At 40.5% G+C, this 24,850-nt stretch overlaps 2 protein-coding genes across 9 annotated transcripts in view; one reads left to right on the forward strand and one right to left on the reverse strand.

Annotated features, from left to right (window-relative positions):
* Positions 1-1,778: 1,778 nt before the first annotated feature.
* Positions 1,779-11,557, reverse strand: TIMM9 (translocase of inner mitochondrial membrane 9). 2 transcript variants are annotated; one of them, XM_055800622.1, is made up of 4 exons: positions 11,403-11,557; positions 5,297-5,365; positions 4,884-4,979; positions 1,779-2,309 (listed from the first exon to the last, which is right to left on the reverse strand). In XM_055800622.1, exons 2-4 carry the CDS (start codon positions 5,333-5,335, stop codon positions 2,175-2,177), a joined length of 270 nt encoding a protein of 89 aa, XP_055656597.1. In that variant the 5' UTR covers positions 5,336-5,365; positions 11,403-11,557; the 3' UTR covers positions 1,779-2,174. The 2 variants fall into 2 exon arrangements, with proteins under 2 accessions (XP_055656597.1, XP_027640879.1); XM_027785078.2 differs by lacking the exon at positions 11,403-11,557 and adding an exon at positions 5,683-11,297.
* A 712-nt stretch (positions 11,558-12,269) lies between these two features.
* The window catches only part of KIAA0586 (KIAA0586 ortholog), a 73,262-nt gene continuing 60,681 nt past the window's right edge, over positions 12,270-24,850 (forward strand). For 4 of the 7 annotated variants that reach the window (XR_008746645.1, XR_008746646.1, XM_055800599.1 and 1 more), the window contains exons 1-12: positions 12,270-12,321; positions 14,064-14,143; positions 15,120-15,189; positions 16,439-16,505; positions 17,182-17,359; positions 17,775-18,008; positions 18,523-18,691; positions 19,201-19,362; positions 20,360-20,480; positions 21,350-21,494; positions 22,975-23,016; positions 24,486-24,712. Coding sequence is in view for 5 of the 7 variants with exons in the window: in XM_055800599.1 (XP_055656574.1) it covers positions 14,126-14,143; positions 15,120-15,189; positions 16,439-16,505; positions 17,182-17,359; positions 17,775-18,008; positions 18,523-18,691; positions 19,201-19,362; positions 20,360-20,480; positions 21,350-21,494; positions 22,975-23,016; positions 24,486-24,712 (1,433 nt within the window). In the remaining 2 variants the exon portion in view is untranslated. The remainder of the gene's footprint in view (positions 12,322-14,063; positions 14,144-15,119; positions 15,190-16,438; positions 16,506-17,181; positions 17,360-17,774; positions 18,009-18,522; positions 18,692-19,200; positions 19,363-20,359; positions 20,481-21,349; positions 21,495-22,974; positions 23,017-24,485; positions 24,713-24,850) is intronic. The other 3 variants (XM_055800610.1, XM_055800592.1, XM_055800606.1) reach the window with 3 other exon arrangements.

Here is a 24,850-nt window from a genome sequence, read left to right on the forward strand (position 1 = left end):
TAAGTCCCTCTAACACTTGCTTAACCTTTTGTACAGTAGATCTGTCTTAACATTTAAACATCTTCCTACCCCCAAATCCCCAAACACTGAAACATGGGGGAAAACTGCAATTTTTTTTTTTTTTTTAACCCCCTTCACTTTAGCCCAAAGGAGCTTTACCCAGAAGACATGAACATTTTCTAATCCTGTCACTTAAACTCTTCAGTCACTTTTCTGAGTACCTGTTCTCTTTGCACACTAAGACACAAGGGAAAATGGGATCATTTCAATCATGCATTACTTTCAAACATTTAACAAAAAGACTGCTTTAAAGAAAGCCTTAAGTCTTCACTACAGATATATTATTTCTAATTGGCCATAATGTCTGTGGCCTAATTACAGCAATCTGGACATTATTGGTCCGGTTATTCCTTTGAAAGAACCAGGACATTGGAGACTTATTACCTTATTTGGGCTCTTTTTTAGCCTTTACTATTTTAGCTCGCTCTTAACCATCTCCAAGGTAACAAGGCATGGGCTATGTAGGAAAGGGCTGTGATATGGCTAGCACAAAGCACATGTAAATGACACTGTAGGAACACACTTGTTTCTTCCACCTTTGAAAGGCATACAAACAGATTTCTGTGGAGAGCTGGGGCAACTTTAAACAGCAGCAAAGACATTAGTATCCAGTGCAAGTGGGAGGTGTACAGTACTGCGGTCAGGGCCTAGAAATCCACAGCCTGGATAGCAGAGAGTTTGAGTAGCAGAGAAAGAAAACAAAAAAGCAAGGCAGGAAATCATTCTTTCAAACTGCTCCTGGAAATAAAAGCTACAGAGAAGGAAACAACAACAAAAAAACCCATGTGTACAGGCTTCCTGCCATTTCTGTTCCTTATTGTTGCCTTTCTACTCAACAGCAGACCTGGCAGCTGACATGAAACAGCTTTGTTTCAGTCTTCACGGCTTGAAATCTAAAAATCAATACGGTAATCCTGATGTTCAGTTCTTTTTGTTACTGTATTTTATTAGTTTGAACTAAAGGAAAGTGTGCCTATTAGCTATCATTCCGCTGTACTAACAGTCTGGCTGCAGGATTTCAGCTACCAAGATCCTTTCAAAGGACTGGTGTTTTTTCTAAACCACAACATCAGAGCAGGTAGTTTCCACGCACCTCTCTCTGTACTCCATCAGCAGCAAAAAAGGTATTTTTTTGTGCATACTGTATACTTTCTGTTGGCATTCACACAACTAAAGAAGAAAACTGCCAGCCAGCTTAGTGCTCAGAGTGCACCGTGCTGGCATCATGCAAGGAAGCTGGGTTTGGAGAACCCCGAGGGAGACAAGGCGTGCATAGCAGTTGCCTTGAGCACAAGTGCTGCTAATGACACACTCACATCCTTTGTAAATGACCTGGTGAGGCACAAGGCAAACACAACCTAGGGATAAACTGGCAGCACATCCCTGCCTACCTGCACTCATTAGTTACAGCAGTTGCCTGCCATTTATAACTACCCTTGGCTTGATGCTCTAATCATCGCCATCCAGCATTCTAGGAGTCAGAGTGATCATGAGGCTCTGTGAAGGCAGCTCAACACAAGTTCTTCCCAAATTAAAAGAAATAATATATTCACAAATCCCCAGCTGCTGAAACGAAGTCACTAATTCTGTTAACTCTCAGCAACTTAAAGCAGCAATGAATGCACAAAACTCTGTAGTAGCTAAGGACTGAGACCACAGTAAACAAAACACTGCTCTCAAGCGCTGTCCTAAAAATACAGCTTTGGAAAGAACATACGTACAAGTATACAGTTCCCATTTATTTCACTTGAATTAAATAAAAAAACAGTGTATTTCCCATATTACACTTTTTTCATCTGAACCAACCCTAGCAGACAGGAAGTATAACACTCCCACCACCCCTGAAATTTAAACATACCAGTCTGTGGGCCCTGGAAAAGTTTGTATCAATACTACTCCGCTGCAGAGTGAAAAGGACCTCAGAAACAGACTCCATTGCCAGTCCACCATGATTAACTTCTTGTTTAACCCTTCATGGTTTCCACTGTCTGAACGGCATCTAGAACTTTCTTCAGAGTTGCTGGACATACATCCTGACAGTAAGAAAATCCAAATTGTGTTCTTGCCCAACGAACACTGGCACTGCTTGTAAAGTCTGAACAGAGTGCTCTTGTCTAACGAGGTTGGCTAAGCAGTCCTGCTTTAGCTGCCAGAGCTTCATTCTGCTGAATATGGTACTCCTGAAATCTCATGGAGATCCTTTGTGTCATTTTTAAATACTTCTGTAGGCAGTGGTCTGCGCAGGTCATCTAGAGGAAGAGGGAAACAAGGCTTTAAACAGTAATTAAAACACTTCCCCAGACAGGACCCAAAATATACTCATATACAAGGGTAACTTATTAGGTGACTACATCTCACATTCTGTGTTAAGCCTCAGGATGAGGGCCTAAATGTGCACAGCCTCTCTATGCAGCGGAAATCGTGACGTTTAGGTTTTGTGGGAGTCTGAATCTTCAAATGTTTGCTCTCATGTGAAAGTCTTCATGGAAAGCATTTCAGGTCCAGAAGATATTACCATTTCATTCTTGGGGTACTCTTGTTAAATTAAAGTATATAAAGCATTTTATTTTGCAATAAATACTAGATCTATTGAATTAGTATCCTTTTTTTAATTCTATTTACAAACACATACTATTTTTGACAACCAAATATGGTCGACTCTGTGCTAGCTCAGTTTAACCTTTTTTTGACCTTCTTTCTATTAGCTCTTATCAGTCTGCTTGTACCTGCTTGCTTAACCTTCACAAAAGCAACCAGAGCACCCTCTGAAGTTCTATCAGTCAGCTGGACAAAGAAATAAATACCAGGGCCTACTCCACCATCATATTATTTTTTTAAACTTAGAGGGTGTTTTTTTTCCTTTCTTTAAGAGTAGAGAAAGAGTTACGAGATTATTTCTAAGCAACAGTTCTACCAACCAGATATTGTGTATCATGGTTCTAAATCTTGCTATCACTGTAAAAGTTAAAAAATTTAGATGGAAAGATGACTGCTCTGCATGATTACTAGAAAACCAGAAATTGCTTTGATTTTGCTCAGTATAAAGGGATGTAAAAAGCAGAAGGGCTGAAAGTGAACAAGACAAAAAAACCCACGGCAGCTATGCACACTACCCACCCTTCTCTCTCCTCAACCTGGCATCAGCTACAGCAAAACCTGTTAAGCAGGAGTTAAGTCTCACTAGGAAACAAATTCTGGAACTACCCCAAGCTACTGCTCCCAGAAAGCTTGGTATTTGTGATCTAGTTCCCAGGGAAGTCTAGACTTGCAGTAGGGAAAGAGGTCAGAAGCTGTTTCTTCAAATGCAGAATCTTAAAGGAAGTTCATGGAGGTATTAATCTTAGTTATTTAACAAGAAACTACAACTTTAAAGAGGAATATAAAAATTTCCATACCAGATCAGACCAGTGGTCCATCTAGACCAGTGTCCCGTTTCCAGCATGGGCCAGAACCAGATACTCTGGAAGAAACCCCGTAACGGATAATTACGGACAAAACTTCCCGTAAGAAAGTTTCTTCCTAGCCTTCATCGTTAACAGACGGCTCCTGTACTACCAGACATGGCCCCTTTGCAGGTCACAGGTGCAAAAAACAGCAGATCAGAATCTAAGAATATTCTTCGGGTCTAATCTTTAGTTCCTTTCCAATGAGCATTCTTCAGTTTTGAATCCCAGGTCTTTAATAAAAGACTACACAAACCATTACTTTTACAGAAATTCTAGTAACACTTTGGGAGGCAGAAGAAAGAAGTATAATCCTCTACTAATATAGTAGAGGATTATACTAATAATCAAGTATCATTCCAGAAAGGTAAAGAGATTGTGCTGCTAACATTTCTGTCAATTCTGTTAACTGGCACTCCTTGTATTGTTCAAGCAATTCAAAATGAGTTGGTAAAAGACAGTAACAAGACCTTACCCAGAATCATTCTGACCTCCTGTCATCAATAAAAATTCCACTAAAGCAGATGCAGAGAAGATCAGGGAAACAAGGAATCTGTCTTGGAAAGCTAAGAGAGCTTTGTTTAGCACAGCAGAACAGAAGCTGAAAGGAGACATGATTTTTTTGCCTGTGCTGAGGAGTTAAACTCCAAGGAGGCAGATAATGCTCAAAACCAATGGTTAGAACTTCAGGTTTTTTCCCCCTGCCAGCAGAGTCAAGCAAAGGTTATTAGACTCTTAACCAACAAAATTACAAGATTCTGAAACAGCCTCTCAACAGGAGAGGAGAGGCAAAACCTATGCAACTAATCTTACCAATAGCTTAATCTTTTTTTGCAGATAACTACGTGATGGAGCTCCCTGCAATGCTGAGAAGTGGATTTAACAGCCAGAGCTTTGGAGGCCGGTGTTTCCATGACTCACTACAATGCAGAGAACGTGGGTAGGTGAACAACTATTTCAGTAGGGTTCTGCCTTCAAAGAATGAGATGCAGACTGTAGGTGGGCAACTTTCATGTCCATAGAGATACCATCCATCAGAAGCCCATAGTTTGTCTGTAGCTGATGATGTAATACATCAGACAACACATCGTTGGTTAGTTGGCTGGTCAGTCTCCTTTTGTAAACAGACTGTTAGGATGCAAAGAAGTATTTGTCATCAGCTTTGGATGTATTTGGAGAAGCAGAACTACAGACAAGCTATTTCTTCCACTAACTGCTTCCTGTCTCACTTGGAAGCTACACGCCGGATACCTATACTCCACTAAAGACTGCTGCCTAGCTTGTTAGCTAGTTGAAAGATCAAAACGTAAGTTACTTCTGAAATTTGAATGCTACACAGCAATTTTACCAAAGAAAGGGTCATTAAAAGCATTTACCTACCTCCTCTGGTTTAACCTCTCTGCTAGTGAAATCCTTTATGCAATCCAGGAAGCAGTTTTCTGTAAGTTTATTATATGTTCCAAGAAACTCCTTGAACTATTAAATAAAAATTGGACAATGAGAATTAAAAAAGATTCTACATTAATTTTTCTTACACACAGCTGCATGGGACATCTGGTGACACTGTCATTTAAAGGACAAGTCACTAGAAAAATTTACTATCAGTCAGAAGATTTCAACACCAAATGCTGCTAGTACTTGAATCAAATGTTTAAATTTTGGTTGCTACAGAAGTAGTCTTAACTCAGGTGATAACTTAATTTTTTTTGTCCACCATGCCCTACACCTTTTACTCTATGTGACCAAGTAACAGAAGACCTTCAAAGCCACCACTCATGAATACAGCATCTTACCTGCTTGATCTGATCAGATTCTGATATTTGTCCAGCCATATTCTACCACTGGTGATTGAGTCACCTATTCTGAAGATAAAAGTTGAGTTTCACACAAAAAGCATACATATGAACTGCAACATTTTACAACAGAATGTAATTGTATACATCCTTGAAACGTGTTTAAATGCAGCTTTACTAGCAAACTTTCAAGCCATCCACTTCAAGGAAAATTATCTATTTGAAATGTATTAAGTCAAAAGAACATCTAAGATCAGTTCCATGAAACCTTCCCAGATCCACCTGTTAAATGCTGGCCGTTTAACACTTTTTAAGCATTTCAAACCATTAAAGTGACTTTTTTTAAAAAAAGAAAAAAAGTGTTTCAGAAATGCTTTCAAACTCACACAGTAGAACTAGGGCAGGAGTGGGGGGTGAAGCAAGCAATAACAATTTCTAGCCTTAGAGTTTCAGTGCCTTTAGATATCATCTGCAAAAACAGTAAGGAAAAAAAGCAAGTGTAAAATGGTAGACACTCTGAATAGATGCAGCATAAGCCAGCATGCAGATGCCTTGTTTCTACATAGCTGCATTCTCATCAAACACTTAAACTAGAGCAAATGTTCTGGTCATTGAATATAGTGAATTAAATGCAAGAAAAGATAGAAGAATGAGAATGGCCTTAAAGGAAGCAAAACAGACAAAGAAAAAGGGAAGAATGAACAGCCATGAATCCAAGAATTTAAGCAGGCATCCTCAAGGAAGAGTCACATTCCTAATCCAACGGTAAACAAGTTAACGCTTGAAAGTATCCCTGCAGGTTTCCTACAAGACTACTGAAAGCTACTCTTTCCCCTTAATTTATGTATTACGTAAGACCTATCACAGACAATAATGCAAGCTAGTATTACACGTTGACAAGAACAAGATCCTTCAGCTTAATTCACATCAACTTATGGAAGAAAAACCAGCACTGAAGTGTAATTACTTTGTGAAAAAAGTTCATTTAGCCCTTTAGCAAGGGCTACTTCGAACTCATCTTGTATTACACTTTGCCAAATTTTGAAGAAGACATTCATGTTTTAGAAGGCTTAAACTATTCCAGTCTTCTGGCAGGGGGAAGGGAGAGGGCAAGCAAGCCTTCTGAACAAGAACAAAAAGACATTAATAATTATTTCTACAACAGAACGAAAACTAAGCAACTAAAAATAGCACTGTGCAGCTCTCACAAGCATGCACTCTCCCTACACTTCCTTCCCAGCTGCAAAGCTATTGTAACATCTGCCTCTTAACATTACACTTTATCACTGCACAGCAAGCCAATTCAGGGTTTGGAGGTGAAAAGCATGTACGACTCATGGATTTAAGACGCATACACCCCCCACCCCCTGACCAACAATTCCTCATGGGCAGACAGGTCACACAGGTTACTCTTACGGAGAACCTACAGAATATGGTTGCTCAGAAGAAATAAGGTGTTACTCAGGTTAATATAAACCTCTAGCTTGTTTTAAGAGAAGTGGACATGACTGTCTCCTGGGACAACAACTAGTGAAAATGAATGCCAACTCCACTCTCTCATTTCTCAGCCTGTCAGAAGAAAAATCAAACTGACTTTATAAATTGTCACTAAGTAGATTATTAACCAACGTTAGAAACTGCAGAGGACAGGAAAGGCTTTTGTCCTCTTCCCAAGCACAGAAAGCTAAAAGCTTCAACTGTCAGTGCCATTTTCTCACGCTCAGTATTTCTTCATTATGTCTTTATAACAAACCTGACCTTTTGTTCTTCTGCAACTAGTTTGGCATCTTAAAATTACAGATTTACTGAACTGCAGTTCTACAAAGCTTTTACACTTGCATTTGGGAAATAGCTCTGATTTAAATCAGCATAATGGCACTATCTGATTTTAAGTGTCTGAAGCACTTGTCCCTCTACAGGTATTTTACACTTGCCACATAGCAGGCAGTGAAATTATATGGCTCTACTGCACCTGTTCAGCAGCTATAAATTACAGGCAGTTGCCTTAAAATCTAAAATGCACTACCTGAGCGTTCCCTGAAATGGGGATATCAGGTTTATTCCTAAAGTCTTTTTAAGTGCTCCAGCCATACAGGCCAAGTTGCAGAAGGCAAAGGCAAGGGACTGGGAGAATGAAGAACTGCCTGCTGTAGGAGAAAACCAGGTTCAAGAACATCTAAGTAACCTGGAGGTGCACAAGTCCATAGGACCTGATGAGATGCATTCACAGGTCACGAGGGAACTGGGGTGTGAAGTGGCGAAGCCACAATCCATTATATTTGAAAAGTTGTGGCAGTCTGGTGAAGTTCCCACTGACTGGAAAAGGGGAAACGTAACCTCCCTTTTTAAAAAGGGAAATAAAGAAGACCTGGGGAACTATAGGCTGCTCAGTCCCACCTCAGTGCCCAGCAAGATCATGGAGCAGATCCTCCTGAAAACCGTACTAAGGCACGTGGAAAAAAATAGGTGATTGGTGACAACCAACATGGCTTCACTAAGGATAAACTGTGCTTGACAAATTTGGTGGCCTTCTACAATGGGGTTACAGCGTTGGTGGACGAGGGAAGAGGAACTGATGTCATATACCTGACCTGTACAGAGCATCTGACGCTGTCCCACATGTCATCCTTGTCTCTAAACTGGAGACATGGATTTGATAGATGGACCACCCAGTGGATAAGGAATTGGCTGGATGGTCACACTCAAAGAGCTGCACTCAATGTCTCAACGTCCAAGTGGAAACTAGTGACAAATATTCCTCGGAGGTCAGTATGGGGACTGGCACTGTTTAATGTCCTCGTCAACCACATGGATGCTGGGATCAAGTGCACCCTCAGCAAGTTTGCCAACGACATGAAGCCAAGTGATGCAGTCAACATGCTGGAAGGCAGAGATGCAATCCAGAGGGACCTCAACAGCCCTGAGAGGTGGGCCCATGTGAGCCTTATGAAGTTCAACAAGGCCAAGTGCAAGGTCCTGCACGTGGCTTGGGGCAATCCCAAGCACAGACACAGGCTGGGCAGAGAATGGATTGAGAGCAGCCCGAAGGAGGAGGACTTGGGGGTGCTGGTTGATGAGGAGCTCAGCATGGCCCAGCAATGTGTGCTTGCAGCCCAGAAAGCCAATCAAATCTAGAGCTGCAGCAGAGCAGCGTGGCCAGCAGGTCGAGGGATGGGATGCTCCCCCTGTACTCCACTCTGGTGAAGCACCTCTCCTGTGAAGACTGGATGAGAGAGTTGGGGCTGTTCAGCCTAGAGAAGAGAAGGCTCCAGAGGGACCTTATAGCAGCCTTCGAGTACCTAAAGGGGCTGACAAGAAAGCTGAGGGACTTTTTACAAGGGCAGGTAGTTATAGGACAAGGGGGAATGACTTTCAATTGAAAGAGGGTAGATTTAGATTAGATATTAGGAAGAAATTCTGAGGCACTGGAAGAGGTTGCCCAGAACAGCTGTGGCTGCCCCATCCCTGGAAGTGCTCAAGACCAGGTTGGACAGGGCTTGGAGGAACCTGGGCTAGTGGAAGGTGTCCCTGCTCATGGCAGAGGGGTTGGAACTAGGTGGTCTTTAAGGTCGTTTCCAACCCAAACCATTCTCTGATTCTGTGAAATACCTAATTTCAAGTTTTCTTGTTTGTCCCCTTTCCCTTCAGCCTGTGAAACAAGAAAAAAAAAACCAAACGGGGGATGGAGAAGCCCATTATGGGGCTGGGCACCTTGACTAACACAGCACAGATGTTACACTGCTGCTCGAACAACTCCACCATGCTTCAGGTTTAAGCCTATGGAGCCTGGATTTGTTTCCTCTGGGGTAAATGTAATTTGAAAATTCAGTATTGCACTTTTAAACATGTCACACTGAAGGAAGCAAGTATCTCTGAATAAACCTCTGCAACAAGGGTCACACGGTCTGGACATGCTGATTCACCAGGAAAGTAGCAACAGCTGGGAAATCTCCCTTCCTGAAGGGGCCTGGAGCTCTTCCAAATACATTTTGATGTTCTAAAGAGAATTCTTTTAAGATAAGCCTCTCTGAGCAAAATTAGCAGTTAAGGATAACTTAAGGTTTTAGATTTCTCATGGTTAGGCATAATGGATTTGCCATCCTCTTTCCAAAGATAATAAAGACTTACTCAAACCAATTCTCTGTGCAAGGTCCATTCCAGATCCCAGCCCTGTTTTAGAATGTGGAAAACACTTCTAATATTTGCTTCTGCTGCAGCTGCCACTCCCATTGCCACAGAAACATGAAATCACTACAGAATGACAGCTTTTTTTAAAAGGTGAAGCTACTTTATTAAATAAAAACAGTGATTAAGGTTAAGGGTTCCTAGCTAACCTGTGTCAATCACCTGCTTCCATGGCAGGAGGAAGAGGAGCCAGAATTAGGATGTCAGAACTCTTCTAAAACTTATCTGTGGGAATACAGCCTCCCCAGCTGGACCTCTGGACCTTCAGAGGCAGAGGGCTTGTGAATTCAACTCCTAAGCGCTAATAACTGGAATGGAGCTTTTGATTATTATAAATATATTGCCGGGTGGCTGAAAAACCTCCATCCACTGAACAGCCTGGAGCTATTACAGGTGAAGCATGCACTATAAAATGCAGTGAAGGTGGTTTTTTTCCACTGATGTAATCAACATCGGTGTCTATTACCTAACCTTGAGTCAACAGTATCCTTTCCCATGGAAACTAAACAAACCCTGTATTTTGGGTTTTTTTCAACATTTTTGTAAGGAGCTACATTTTACCGGGGGAGAAGGGCTAAGGAGAGACACCGTAAATCCTACACGCTTGTTATCCTGATTAACAAGTCTGAATTAGGTGTAGGTATGACTTATTCTATACATAGATGGCCATGATTCTTTTTAAGCCTTCCCTTCCAATTGTACACACAGAACACCACTCAAGTGTTTCTGCATGTGCATAAAAAGGAAAAGATAAACAAAAATATCAAGTCAAAGAAATGTGTCCAGATATTGTTGGAAATTACTAGGCTAGAACTTGACTGACGTCACATTTTAAAAACCTCACTGATTTAAAGGGCTCTTTTACTGAATCTAATCAAACTATGAACACCTATGAAACAAGCAGGCTGCTAAACTAATCACGTAAAATTCAGGGCAAGAGGCAATTTAACACTGAACGCCTGGTGCCACGTGCCTGAGTGGCCAACACTCTCATTCGGCACCAGCCCAGCAAGGTGGTAGCAGCAGCCCTGTCCTGCCGGGAAGGCAGAACCTGGGCTCTCCCTGCTCCTGGAGCTGCTTTCCTTTGGGCTGCTGCTTGCAACGCAGTTACAGAAAGGTTTCCTTCTTCCTCTGCACACTATGGTCAGCCTTCAGAGGCACATGGTGAGATACGAAAGGGGCTGGTCTGAAGGTGGCTGGATTGGAAGGCGTACCAGGTGCACAGGTTATTATAATGCATGATCTCATAGCTGTGAGCTAGACCCTGCTCTGAAAGAAAAAAAAAAAAAAGAAAGAAAAAAAAGGGCTCAATGGTAAAAGGCCTCCTAAGGCCAAAGATGAATTAACAATGTCTGAAATCAGACAGCCCAAGGGCCTCACTGTGCAGACTGAACACATGCAAGGGCATCTACCTTGGGAGAAAACATATTTTTCCAGAAGTGTGCTCCTATTTAAGTTAGGTTAGGCCTGGCTGATACTTTTGACCCAATAAAATCAACCCCTGTGCTGGAGTGGTTTGAGATAATGGAATTTCACAGTAGTTCGGTTTTTGTTTCTTTTTTACCTACACCCTCCGCTCCTTACTTACAAGGGCACCTTGAGTTCCTTTGCCCAGGGAGAGCCGAGCCCAACCTCGGCCCGCAGACCCGGCGCCCGCCAGGCCGCTGGCGGTACCCGAGCGCGCCCCCTCCCCCCATCCGGGCCGAGGGAAAGGCCCCGGCACCAGGATGGCTCCCGGGAAGGGACGGACTCTCCGGCACCCGCGGCACCTTTATCGCCCTCCGGCCCTGCCTCCCCGCCGAGCGCGGCACAGCTCCGGCCCCACTAACAGCGCCCCCCGCCGCAGGGCCCGCCTGCCGTGAGGCGGCCCGGCCCGGAGCGGCCCCGCAGCGGCGCTGCCGCCACCCGCGCGCGTACTCACCCGCACCGCCACGAGCCCGGACCGCGCAGGAGGGGCGGGGCGGCCCGCTACCACCCTACGGGCCCCGCCGATTCGCCACAGCGGCGAATCAGCGAGCGCGGACTCACCGACAGCTGGGCGCGCCGAGCCGCGGCGCAGCGCTGTTATCCGCCCCCCTCGCTGCACTACCGGCAGCGGGCGGGGCCCGGGCGCGGGTTTCCTTCGGGCACTATTGAGGAGCGGACTGTGCGCGGGCGTGAGGCGGCGCAGGCTGGCGCCGTTGCTCTGGCAGCGGGCGCTTCCGGTGCGGGCGGCGGGGAGCGGGCCGGGCCGCGGCGGTGTTCTCTGTCCGTGTGGCGTGCCCGGGACGCGGGGGGGGAAGCTATTCCCCGGAGCCTTCTGGCTGCAGTCTCTGCGCGGGGGCGGGCGGCGGGGCGGCTGAGGCTGCCGCTGCCGCCGTAGCGCCCGTCCCGCAGGGATTGCCGCTTTGTCAGGGGAGCGGTTTTGGCCTCCCTTCCAGACCTGCGTGATGAGATCCTCATGGAAGCGGAAAGCCATTCCAGCTTCAGCCAGGACTCCCTGGCCAGCCTCACGGCGGGCGACGTACTCATTCACTCCACAGGCGTCCACAGGGAGAAGCCCATCGACGCTGTGACGGGAGCTGGTGGCCGTATGAAAAAAGTGACGATCGCTGTCAAGAAGCTGCGTGAGGTGGTTTCTCCCTGCCAGGCCGCCGGTGCCGCTCCGGCTGCAGGTGGGGCAGCCTGCGCTTCCCCGGGACGGGCGGCAGGCGGGGCTCCGTGCCCGGCAGCCCCCCGCAGCGCCCCCCGCAGCGCCCCCCGCAGCGCCCCCCGCAGCGCCCCCCGCAGCGCCCCCCGCAGCGCCCCCCGCAGCGCCCCCCGCAGCGCCCCCCGCAGCGCCCCCCGCAGCGCCCCGCCAGGTGGGTGACTTACCGTGCGCTGAGGTAACACCCCCGCGCCATGTTCCGAGTCACCTGGTAGCTTTATAATTAAGGCGTTCGGGTGTTCTGGTTCTGCAAATACGAGCACTCTCAAAAAGTTGTGTTTGTTTCCCCAAACCGTGTGTGCCGCGGGAAGAGGGCGTTGGGCAGGGTGAGCTGGTCAGCCGGAGCTCCCTTCGCAGGACAGCCCTGATTCCAGATTCTAACTCCTTAATTATTAGGCAGCTCTCCCCTTTATCAGAGGAGTCGTGACTCACCGTGGCGTTTCGCAAATGTCCTGCGCAGGAAGGTTTTAATGAAAAACCATGTGCCTACAGGGACCTAAATGAGAAAGTTAAGAAGGAAATGCCTTTCCAGTCTGTCAGGTTTTAATGCAGTTTGTAACTTACCATTTTAGACACCGTATGTATCTCTTCAATTTCATGCCCGAAGTACAGTCAGCAAGCAAATCTGTGCCTAACAATATTGTTCCTGCCAACAGACAGCCCTGAGTAGTCCCAGTATTTGGGCTGTCTTTGTGTTTTCATAAAATTTTGTGAATTATTTTGTGGTTTTGTACTGGAAGACAGATCAGAAGTCTTTTAAACACTTCTCTTTAGCTGCTTCTTTCAAGATGTTTTCTGGAGAGTTTGAGCTGGTAGATGTTCAAGCTATAGCTGTACAAGCTTGCCTTTTTAAAGAAGTGGTTTTTTGATGCTTGGAAGGTAAAAAACGTTAAATGTTGGAAGTAGGCTTTCTAAGAAAGTCGTTCAGTTCTAGTCTTTTTTTTTTTAATTTGCAGAGTTTTTTCAGCTTTTATGGAGCAATACGATTTTCAGAGCTGGTCAGTTAGCTATTAAAAAAAATTAGGAAAAACCCCAAGTTTTCCTGCTTTCTACCATAAATTTAAATTTTACTTGTTAAGATTATGTTTCTTCCCTTGTGGTTTTGGAAAACAAACAAACCAGCCCTACCCCTCCTAAACCCGACCTGCTTGACACAAAAAGCATATACTGGTCAACTGCCAGTACCAATGAAGCTCACCCAGAAGAGTAAACAAAATGGAAAAAAAATAAATTGCATGCTTATATGGAACTTTTCTTTTAAACTATTTGTTGTAGTATTAAGGACATAATTTTATGTCTTTTTGTAATAGAATGGGACTGTAGCAATGTACCATGTACCTTTCAAATTCAAAACTGACACAATCTCAGTTACTTACCTATTCAGATATAATACTCATTTTGTTTCTTTAAAATACATATCAATTACAGTCTTTGGCATTTAGGAATTGTAGTCTTTTTGGGGTCAAGGTTCAAACAGCTTCCAAAGGTGTTCTTTTTACAGTGTTAGGAAGACAGTTTAGTCTGACATAACTAAAGTGTGTACTGTTCTCAGTATTATGTGTTATCATATAGTTACAGTTGTCTCTCTAGACAAGTACTTTCTATGTTTTATCATCTTTAGACTTGAATTTGAGCTAGACATTGTCGATTTTTTTAATGCTCTGTTTTTCAGAGACTTTTTCATGTATTATAAAACAAGTCTATAATCCAGGCTCACAGAATTAATTAATATTTGTAAGCTTCGGCTTGATGATGTGGTCATGTGTGTTATGAAAGTCATTACATTTAGATATTCAAAGATACAGGCAGAGGAAATGTTGACATTTGGGTTAGTCAAAGTATACTGAAAATGCATAACAAATCGTTATGACCACAGTAAAACTCTTTTTATTTTAGTAGTCCCGAGTACTGAAGGACATCCAGAACATCTGCTTTCAGTAGAAAATTCTACAGAGCCCATGGTTTTATCACCGATGGTAAGGAAAGTTACTGTTGCTTCCTGCAATCCTTAACTAAGAGAACAGGATTTTTTCTCAAAAAGTTGTAGCTTCTGTAAAAGCATAGCAAATATTTGTTTGGCTCAGCTTCTGCACAGTTACTGTGCAGCTCCTTTCTTCTCTGTTGCCACTAATGTGATATTAATGCTGAAGTTTTTAGAGGGGCTTTGTTTTTACTGTACTGCTACATGTTGCATAATTAATACCAAGGCTTGTTTTCAAATTTTAGTGTAATTCTTCCTTTGAAAAGGCGATTACAGATGGCACAATATTTGTTAAAAACCCTAAAACTTTTTGTAGCTTTTTCTCTTCATAAATAATGAAATGGAAATTATTTTACATGGAACTCTTTAATACTTAAAAGGCTTATTTCCTTTTGATTTGTTTGTTATGCCTTACATAAAGTGGAATCTTGTCTCTAGGGCATCCATATAGGGTAAGAATGCAGGAGGATAAAATTAACCTGTACTGTGGAAGGATTGCAGCAGTGTCTCTGAATGGCTCAAAGTAGGGCTAGTGAGCTGAACAAAAATTTCAAAAGTATGGTGGTTAAGTAAGAGGGTTTTGTTTTCCTGACTTGCCTTTATGACTTAATTCTGTGTGTAGGGGTAATCCTGAATTGTTTGAGATTAGCACCTTGTATAAACTTAGACGTATGTAGTTTCACTACTACTTCTTTGGCCAGAAATGAGAATACACTTAATCAGCACTTACAATATATACTTTTAATTTGAATTTTGTTTCTAGGGTTTATTTTCCTAAAATGTCATGTGAGTTCTTGACTACAAAGTCCAGATTATTCTGCGGTAGAGATCTTAACATGTTTTGTTCCAAGACCTTGTGTTCGCATGTGGAGACGCTCACATTTGTATGTTCAGCAGTTTCAGTCACTTCTAAAATTTTGGCCACTGATACCAGGGGCTTTGACATATGCTTTTCTGCTTTTCTTGTGAAGGATTATCCTAGAGAAGCTGCAGTACAAGAAGATCCTTCACTGCTACTGGAAGAGAGCAGAAGACCTAAAGGTGAGATGCATCAATGTACTGCTACAGCCTTTTTTGTGTAAGAAAACTGATTAGTTAGAGGAAAAGAGAGCTTTAATTTTATCTTAGATATTTTTCTTCAATATAGAAATTTTGAGTGAAAATATTCAAACGTTTCTTTGATAACATTTGATTGCCATTTACATTCTTAAATTCTGCAGATTTTACTTCGTTCTTGCTGGCATTACACTAGCTTAGGTAGCTCTTGTGATTGAGAGGAACTTCTACCAGTGCACCAGAATATTGAGATTCCTTTTGCTATTCAAACTAGTCGTGTCTCTGAATACAGAATTTGGGGGTGGGACCATGTTTGGATGCATTTTCCTGTTGTGAGTAATTGTACTACAAATATGTATTTTTCTGCAAGTAACCTACACCATAAAAAGTATATTTTTAATCCTTAAGAATCAAAGAAATCACATTGTCAATGCCTTTTCCTTTAACTTCTGAATCTGCCAGTCAGTTTGAGTCAGGTTTGGGGAAGTGAAGATTTTTTACAGAAAATACACATCTGCAAATTTATTGGGTATCTGTGGCTATGTAGAGGAAAGAAACACTAATCAATACCCCCATTTAAGGCCAAAAATCAATAATTCAGTTTCCTTTTTTTATGCTTACAGAGGCAGCAGCTAGCTGGCTTATCAGCATGTGTGTACTAGCTGTGTGTAATCAGCAGTAGAGAAAAACTGAACCTGCTGCATCTTGGTTTGTTACTTCTGCCCAGCAAACAGTGGATGAAGGAAAGCCTGCAATCCTTTTAGCATAATTTAAAGCTATTTAGAAAATTTGTTGCAATTTATGATTACTGCAGGGAAATTATTTATATCAGAGTTGGGGTTTTTTAATTAAATTTTTTTCAAGTTAGAATTTGCAGGGTTTTGTTGAATGGGTTGTCTGGGCTCAAATCACCATTTATATGGTATTTCCCCCTCCCCATTTTATGAAGATAAGGTATTGTTTTCACATCATACCAAAAAGATTTTATTGATACCAACATTTAATAGTATATAAAATTGTGTTAAATCAAGCCTACTCTTAGTGTCCTCATGATTTAAGTCTGCTGCTTAGTGACAGGAGACAATTTATTATCTCAATAGATAATGTGGTTTGTGCAGGGAACAGATTCCACACAGCAAAATTGTATGTGTTGGAATAATGCTTTGTGTCTACATCTAAAATATACGTTTTGTGTCTGTTTTTTAAAAGTATGCTTTTATCTCCTTCCCCACAGATGATGTTCTTATTTCTCAGTATGCTACTGGCCAGAAAGAGGCACTGATGGCAGTATTAAAGCAAAAGTAAGTATGTATTGTTGTTAGTGTCTCAGCTGTTCTGTTTCTGTACAGATATACTACTATACTACTACTTCAATTTCTACCAAAATGCATAGTAAGGAAAAAGTATTCCTTATTGTTCTCTGTATTCTTTTTCTGTCTATGAAGGTGTTTTTATTTTATCACTCAGAGCTCACTGGAGTATCTTACTTTTTGTATATTTTAGGTAATGCCTTCAGACCTTTTTAATGTATGATTTCATGATAGAAGAGTCAGGCAAGATCTTCTCTGATAGAAAGTTCATTTCATGCCAAAACCGTGTCCTTTTCTGTCTTTAAAAATATTATACATACTGTTCATCCATAGGCTGGAAGTCTTGAAGATTGGAAATTTAGTTGGACTTTGCTACTAGTACACTGAACTTTGCAAAATACAACCTGTAAACATATTCTTTGTTGCGGTTGCAGTCAGCACAGGGATATGCCTTTTATATTAGAATATGTAACATAATTCTGAGAAATTTCTTCTGTCATGCTAAAAGATGAGAATAAAATTGTTTCTTAGGTTTCAAGCTATCCTTCAAGCTTCAGGAGAAAAGCTTATATAAGTAGTGATATCAATGCTATATGTGGGAAATCATTTGCTTGGAAGGGATATAGAGAAAACAATGCTATTTACAGGCACTTGTTTATTTTTATAGAACTCAAAATACTCCTGTACTTAAGGAGGTGAAGGTACAGTTCTTAGGAAATGCCTTTACAGAAAAAAAGGAAAGTGTTCATCATGACACCACATCAGCGCACAGAGAAGCTAATTCTGCAACCACCATCGCAGCAGCAACTGCTGCTGCAATTGCTACTACAGCTCCACTTCTTAAAGTAAGTGGCTTGTTGTAATACTAGTTATTTGTCCACTTAAAGTAGTAGATGTTCTAAGCAAGCCTGAAATTAGCAGTACTGGAGTAAGAAACCAAATGTAGCTGCTTACTGTTTTCTGTGTGTTAGTAATCTTTGACTGACTGACTGACCAATATATGAGAGAGAACTAATTTGGATTTGGCTAAATGGGCAAATGGACAAAGACCATTTGATTTATCTTTTAGAATAATTTCATATTAATGCTAAACCAGCAAACGTTAGGGTTAACTAGGATTTTATTTGTGTCTTCTGGGAAGGAAATCTTTCCATGATGATGGGAAGGAGGTTTTCTTTTCTTCATGCTTGCACCTCTTTTGCAGTAAGGTTTTTTCCCTTCCTTGTTTTTTGGGTGGGTTTGTTTTTCCCTTTCTTGCAGGTTCAAAATGATTTGGAAGCAAAAGTTAACTCGGTTTCAGCATTACTTCATAAACTACAGGAGACAGACAGACAACTGCAGTGTGTTGCTGAACAGCAAATAAATATGAAGACTCCAGATGAGAAGCACCACTGTCACGAAAGAGTCAGTGAGCTTGAAAAGCAAATGAATGCATTCATGGTGCAACGGATTCAGCATTTGGAAAAGTTACAGGAGCAACAAATGAATTTTCAGGTATCTGAGTAACAATGCAGAAGCTTTATAATTTCTTTTGTATTTCAATTTAATTTGGATTATGTCTTAGTATTAGAAAGAAAGATCCAGTGGCCAGTACTGAGCTTAGAGCTTTTTGTGAAAAGTTCTGGTTCTCATTATGTCCCATGTATCTGCTCTACTCCGCCCCATTTTCGTGTCTGTGAAAGTAAATGCAAAAACTGTGAAATGTTCTCATTCCCACTGAGAAATTGTTTAGACCTTTGTTAATTGAGGAAACTTTCATTTTAAAAGTAGCCAGTCATATTAAAAATCTAAGAACATTTATAGTTTCTTCTGAGAGTCCTGCATGCTTTTTGAAAGGCAGAACAGTGTTCAAGCATGTCTGTATTACAAGGTTGTTGTAGGCTACTTTTATCTCAAATATCATGTCCAAATCTGTTTAATATGATTATATGGCAAGTATTCATGCTTAGAGTTTTTCTTGGGGAAGCTAATGCATATATCAGAAATACTTTGTAATTTTGTCTCTTAGTCTCATCTCATCAGCTCTGCAGTCAACATGGGTGGCTTCCAGCAAATTCACGTACCTTCTTCCAGTCTCATGACAAAACAATTTGAGAAGCCAGAACAGCAATTGCTTACTAATGAAGTATCTTCGTGTCAGAGGGGTTTACTTCCTAGCAGTGGTGCACCAGCCCAAGGTGAAGACAAATCCTTAATACCTTACTTTCAGTACTAGTTTTGCATTAATTTTATATCCATTAATACTGGATTGTACATCCCATCAGTAATAAGTGGTAAACATTTCTTCTGTGTAATTGGTTTTTTTGCCTAATATGCTATGTAACATATACCACATATTCTGAAAATGTTCCAGTTTAATTTAAAGTGAAAGGTTTGTATTTACTAAGGGCTTAGTCTGCACCAGGAGAGGCCTAGAGTTAACCTAAAATAATCTTAACGAAAAATAAGATGTATGGAAGCTTGTGATGAACTAGTTCGTAATACGGCTGGAAGGGGTGTGTGTTTATCGCTTCATCCTACTTGCAAGTATGACATTTTCTTCCTGTTTACTTTTTAAACTAGTTCTGTAATGTTTTGCATTTCTGTGAAAAATTCATAATGTGGCCATGTTTTTTTTTCTAGATTTCTTTTCCTATGGAGAAAATTGTTAACATTTAAATAACTTTACTTTTTTTTTTCCCTGAAGCGTATTCAAGCCAATTTCAATGTCATGGTGTTCATCCACAAAAAACTCTAGAGACACCGGTTCCTCGGAGGTCTGCTCCAGAACCTGTATCAAAATATGTGAAAATCTCAAAGAAAGAAAACTCTGTAACAGAAAAAAATATTTCCAAATCCCCAAGTGAAGGTATGGTGAGTAAGACACTCCTGTTCTCCACTGGCATGAATAGTATGGCTTGGGGTTTCCTTTGTGTGGTCTTCACTTACTTTGAGCTGTTCAGTTGCTTGCACTTAAATACGTATATTCTGAGTATTTGAAAGTACCTTTGAGAAGGGTTAGTTTTGTGAACAATCCACTTAATTAACTAAAGACTTAGTGACTGCACTGATCTAACCTATAGTCTCTCAACGTGATTGCTCACTGAAATGTTTTCTTAGCTGAAAAAATGAAATGAGTGTTCATTGTCAGGTGTAGGGAAGGTTATTTAGAATAATGTAAAACTTGGGAGCTACTCAATAACTTTTTCATTATCATTGATGGAAAAAAAAAATTTCAATTCAAAAACATGGATCCACAGGGTCTCTGAGCTATTGTAATGAAAACAGCATTTGTAAAGCAAATGTAAAGTAATTTTCTTTTACTGCTTTTGATCACTTTAGTGACATGAAACTCAGTTTTAAACATTTCATCAAAAAATAAAGCATCTGGTTTTGGTTGGTTGCATTTAGAATTGTTTGAGGATCTAGGACTGAGGAAGAACGTTTGAAAGATCCAGCCATTGTACTCTAACGTCGGGGAAAAAATGCCTGTTTGTGTCTCTATCCAATCCTTCTCAGACTGTGCCTTCTACCCCTCTTCTACAAAGCTGTCATGTAGTCCTATTGTTCTGTGGGTCCAGGAATAAATGAAATGAGACAAAGGAAGAAGAAATCTGTGGCATTATGCACAGAATATTTCACTGTGACTCAGTTAATTGCCATCAGTTTCATTCATTTTTTTTCCTCACTTTGCTAATGTAAAACAATTGTAGTAAAGGTAGATTAGTGTAAGTGGTTTTATGTGACTTGCCTTATTTGAAATAAATCTGTATTTTAAAATTTAAAATTATTTTTACTGTCCTTGGTAAAGGAAAAGAAATTATTACATCTGTTAAACAAACTTAACTTTCTTTCTTCTGCCTTAGGTGAAGGGAGACTTCTTGAGCATATTCAGAATTCTCAAGAAATGCCAACAAGGCAAATTGAGTATTCCAAGAAGGCAGCATTAAACAGTAATCAAATGAGCTGGCATTTCGAGAGAGACAGGTAAATAAACATAACAGTCCAAAACTGAGGAAGACTTTTTTGTTTGTTTTAATTGGGGAAGGTGTATTAGGTATTGATGGTGTAACGGAGTCACTGGTATGGTCCCTGAGTCTGGCAAAGCTGTACTTGGAAGTAAAACACTGCAGCACTGGTACTTCTATGCTACTTTTGCATTTCTGTTGTACTGAAGGTAAATGAAGGCTTGTAGCTAAAGGTCGTTTGTAACACCCTTCTTGGAAGTCAATGGGTGTCACTTGGAGTGCTTTTCTGTCTTCTGAGTATATTTCTTCTGTTGTAGCAGCTTGGAGAGTAGTGCCAGGAAGCCAGCTATACAGGCAGTATTAAAGTGGAATTGCCATTCAAGTTGCCTGCTTATGGGAGCTGTATGAGAACACTTTGTTGGGAACAAGCAGCATCTGCCTAACAATTTGTAAGCATTGGAGTGGGTGAGGGAATGTTCTTAGCCATCCAGTCTGAAACATATTTTCTTCAGGCAATAATTTGACGGCATAATTTCACTAATATAATGAGAAACAGCTACACATACATTGTCTTATTTATGAAAGTATAGACAAAAATGTTAATTGCTTCAAATGGAGAGGTATCCAGTTTGAGTGTTGCTCTATTAGATTTGAGTTTTAGATGTGGTTTCACTGTTGAAAAAAGAAGGATAAAGCTCAAGGCATTAAGCGGTAAGCAGAGAAAACCCAATAACCTGTCTGTAACCTCAGGTGAAAGAGAAAATTCCATTTTATATAAAGGTTTGGTATTCTTGTACTTTAAATTCATGCTTAGTTGCACAGTTGGCTACTTTTTTGGGTGACATAAGGAGCCATGAGACTTTTAATCAGGAGTGTTTCTCCCGTCAGGCATACTGCTTTATGTACAGATTCGTCCCCTGCTTTTGAAAACTCCTTTCAAAATTGCAGTTCAATTGAGAAAACGGTAAAAAAAGCGGGTGATTTACTTCAAGATCTTGACCGGTTGAGAAAAGAAATACAAGACATGCTACAGGTAAAGTCCCTGTTATCAGAATAACCAAGAGTTTGAATAATGGGAGTAAAAAACGTGGAGAAAAACTTAGAGGTCTGGTATCAGTAAAAGTGTTGCCCTTGCTTCTACCTCTGTAAAAAGACTGACATTTGTTTACAATTGCTTGAAGTATTGCATCCTTTGTATGTGAAAGGGCTTTGAACCTGAATATGTCTCAATGAGTATGCAACAGACTAGGCTCTTGAAACCATTCAACCAAACATAAAACAGGTTAAAAAAGAAAAAAAAAGTGGTTTATTTATTTGATTGGTTTTGGATATTTTCAGCGCATTTTCTGCTTGCTGTCTTGCTGTGATACTAGAACTGCAGAACTGATGTAACATTCCCATTTGGCAAAGAACAATGTTCTATTTATCTGCAGTCAACTGTAGGGATGACTTAAGTACTTAAGCTACTTCCTTTCTCATTTTGCAGTTTCTTTTTGTAGAGAGTACTGTTTCCAAAGAATTGCCTGGCATACATCTTTGTAGTGTTTCTTATGCTAGTGATTTTGTACCTTTTAGTGCTAGAATGGTTCTGTGCTGGCAACATGTAGCTTGTCTCTGGCTTTTGGCAGCTGAGGCTTTTATCTGTTCGTTAATCTGGTTCCATGTAGAAGCAAGGTATATATGTGATCATTTAGCCTGCCTACTGTGGTCCCCTCTGTTCTTGTAAAAGCACGTGGTGGAAAAGAAGAAAGCCTTGAAAATTCACAGATATGTGAATTGGCTTAGAACGTAAAAGCTTTGATTCTGTTGGTTCACTTCTTGGATTGAAGGTTTCAGCTGAATATTTCCCTAAAAATATTTTTGTATTACATGGCAGTTATTTGCTGCTGTACCTTTAGAAAACATGCTGTCTTATAGTACAGCTGGTGCATTGTTTCATAGCTTTTTTTAACATACTAGCGGACTGCACGTTTAACTGTTCTTAATAAAGAGAACAGGTGCCACGTGCCCCATTTATGTTGGAGATACTTGCTTACTACTATTGCTAAAAGCTTAATTGAGTAATGTACTTTAGTATAGGCAACAACAGGACGAGATGGGAGGTGGAATGGCAGATGAGAAAAACACAGTTGACATAAATAGTTTCAGATCTCTTCTTCCTTACGAAAAAGGTCAATAGGAAGACAGAGGTGATGACTTCAGCAAATGTGGAGTTGAATCAATTAGATATGTAGCTATTGACCTGTCATCATTGAGAGATTTGTAGAGTGAGAAAATAAGTGCTTGGGATAAATCACCACTAGCTTTGTCATATAAAAAAATTAAAGGTGTGAATTAGCTGAGACAGGGTGTGATGGAACAGAAGGTGGTGCTCTAATCGAAGTGTGCAGTAAGATTTAGTAGTTCACAAGGAATTTGTTGTGCCCATTTAAATTTATCAAATATCTCCTCTAGATTTTACCTTGATATCTGTCTTTAGGTAAGTTTCAATAGCTGCTCTCCTGTATTTTTAGGAAGCAAATTCATGGATATCAGGCATGGATGATCTTATTCAGGTATACCTTGAATTTTTATGCCTTAGTTGTTTTTTTTAAATACTGTAATACTGAAAACAGTTTTGAATGTGCTTGCAGTGAGATAACACCACAGTAGCTATTGAATACCTGTCTGAAAAGGTTGCTATTATGTACAGATTATATTACTCAAGATTTAGCTTGTTCTTTGATGTGTCTTATTCAGTCTTAGTGAGAGGGAATAATACAAATGTCAGGCAGAAAACTGCTGTCTCAAATGGGCATAGTGAGGACTGCAAATATAATTACCATTTCATGATCTAACTGGCAAGTCTACATCATTTTACAATTGCACATGTATCTGTATTTCTTACATTCACCTGTCCTGTTGAGCTAGTATTTGTCAAAATTTTAATTATAAAATGAAAACCTATATAAAATTGGTAAATAATTTGGTATGTTGTCCTTTTCTCACCAGGAAAAACCAAGATCATGGGATCAGTGTGTTGATTTCCATTTTGTTATGCCCATTATGCTTTGGTAGTATGCCTGTCAGAACATAACCTTCTTTTAATTTGGATTTGATAAAAGTAACCTTAAAGCCCAAACTGATTTGTGATCTGTGAGACTTTTTTTTTTTTCTGTTCATTCAGTTGATGCTTTCAGAGTCTACTCAAGTTTGGGTATTTTGGTTTTGTTTTGAGGGTTTTTTTTTCTTTATATACATTTGTCAGGGGGGGGGGGTGTGGGGGGTGTGGTTGTGTGGTTGCTGTCCTCCCCATCTGTCCCGTGTCATCCCCCCGCCACCTTCTGGAAAATGAAGCACTCTACCAGGGGACTTCTGGGTTTCCTCAGTGATGTGAGAATGAATGTGAGAACTATAGTGTATGGATCCTTGTTTCCTGTGTACTTGTGTCCCTTCCTTTTGTATTGAGCAGTTAATATATGCTCGGCCTTTATCTCTGTAAAAGGACTCTGCAAAGTAAAAGTCTAATAGTTGCTTCATTGTTTCTTTTGAAAAGTGAAAATCAGCAAAAGGGTGACAGGTTCATGGTGCTGTTGAGGGGTTTATTTTGTTGTTTTTAAAACTTACATCTTTTGCTTGGTGTTTCTTGGGGTAGATTGATGCCAAATTTAGTTCATGTTATTTAGAGGGCTTTGCTTTTTATTAGGCTTTTAATTATACTTAACTACTGTTATATGGAGAGATTTACATTTACATAATGTATCTAATTGACATCTTCTCACATGCTTATTAGCTTCATTGGCATTGCTTCTCGTACGTTATATCATTTCACATTTTAGAGCTTTCTTTCCATTTGCTTGGCTTTTAAGTATATTTGCAACATATTGAATGTTCTTGAGTAATTGAAGTTGAGGATAGTACACATGAACAGTATTTCATATGATGGGCATTGATGTGACAATAGATATTAGGAGTTCTGATCAGTGTGTCAAAAATTGAAATTACAATCTCTGATTAAAAACTAGAAGTTCTCTTTCCATTCTAGTCAAAAAAGCCTACTGTTGCATCTGATCTTCCTGGACATCATCTGCTCAATAAACCATCCATCCTTCAAAATGTTAAAGTGCCGAAATCTGTACTGAGGGATGCTGAAAGGATTTTGAGAGGAGTTCAAAACCATAAAAAAATTCTTGAAGAAAATTTGGAAGCTGTTACTCGTGCAAAAGATGGAGATGCCATGTATACTGTTATTAATGCCTTGACTACAGACAGGTTAGACCCTATAATTTAATAATTTGTGTGACTGCTTATCGTATATGCTCACCTTTTATCACCTCTCTTTCAATTTTTTTAATTCCATGCATTGAAGAACTAGTGCACTTCCCTGCCAAAAATAATTACTTACTCTTC

The sequence above is a fragment of the Falco peregrinus genome, chromosome 1 (assembly GCF_023634155.1).
Source record: "Falco peregrinus isolate bFalPer1 chromosome 1, bFalPer1.pri, whole genome shotgun sequence".
Classification (NCBI taxonomy): Eukaryota; Metazoa; Chordata; class Aves; order Falconiformes; family Falconidae; genus Falco; species Falco peregrinus.

Bases quoted from the DNA above. Each gene is read 5' to 3' on its own strand.
- TIMM9 (XM_055800622.1), bottom strand. From the start codon at position 5,335: ATGGCTGGACAAATATCAGAATCTGATCAGATCAAGCAG. The intron at 4,980-5,296 runs GTAAGATGCTGT...TTTATTTAATAG, and splicing joins AATCTGATCAGATCAAGCAG to TTCAAGGAGTTTCTTGGAAC. The intron at 2,310-4,883 runs GTAGGTAAATGC...CTCTTCCTCTAG, and splicing joins GAGAGGTTAAACCAGAGGAG to ATGACCTGCGCAGACCACTG.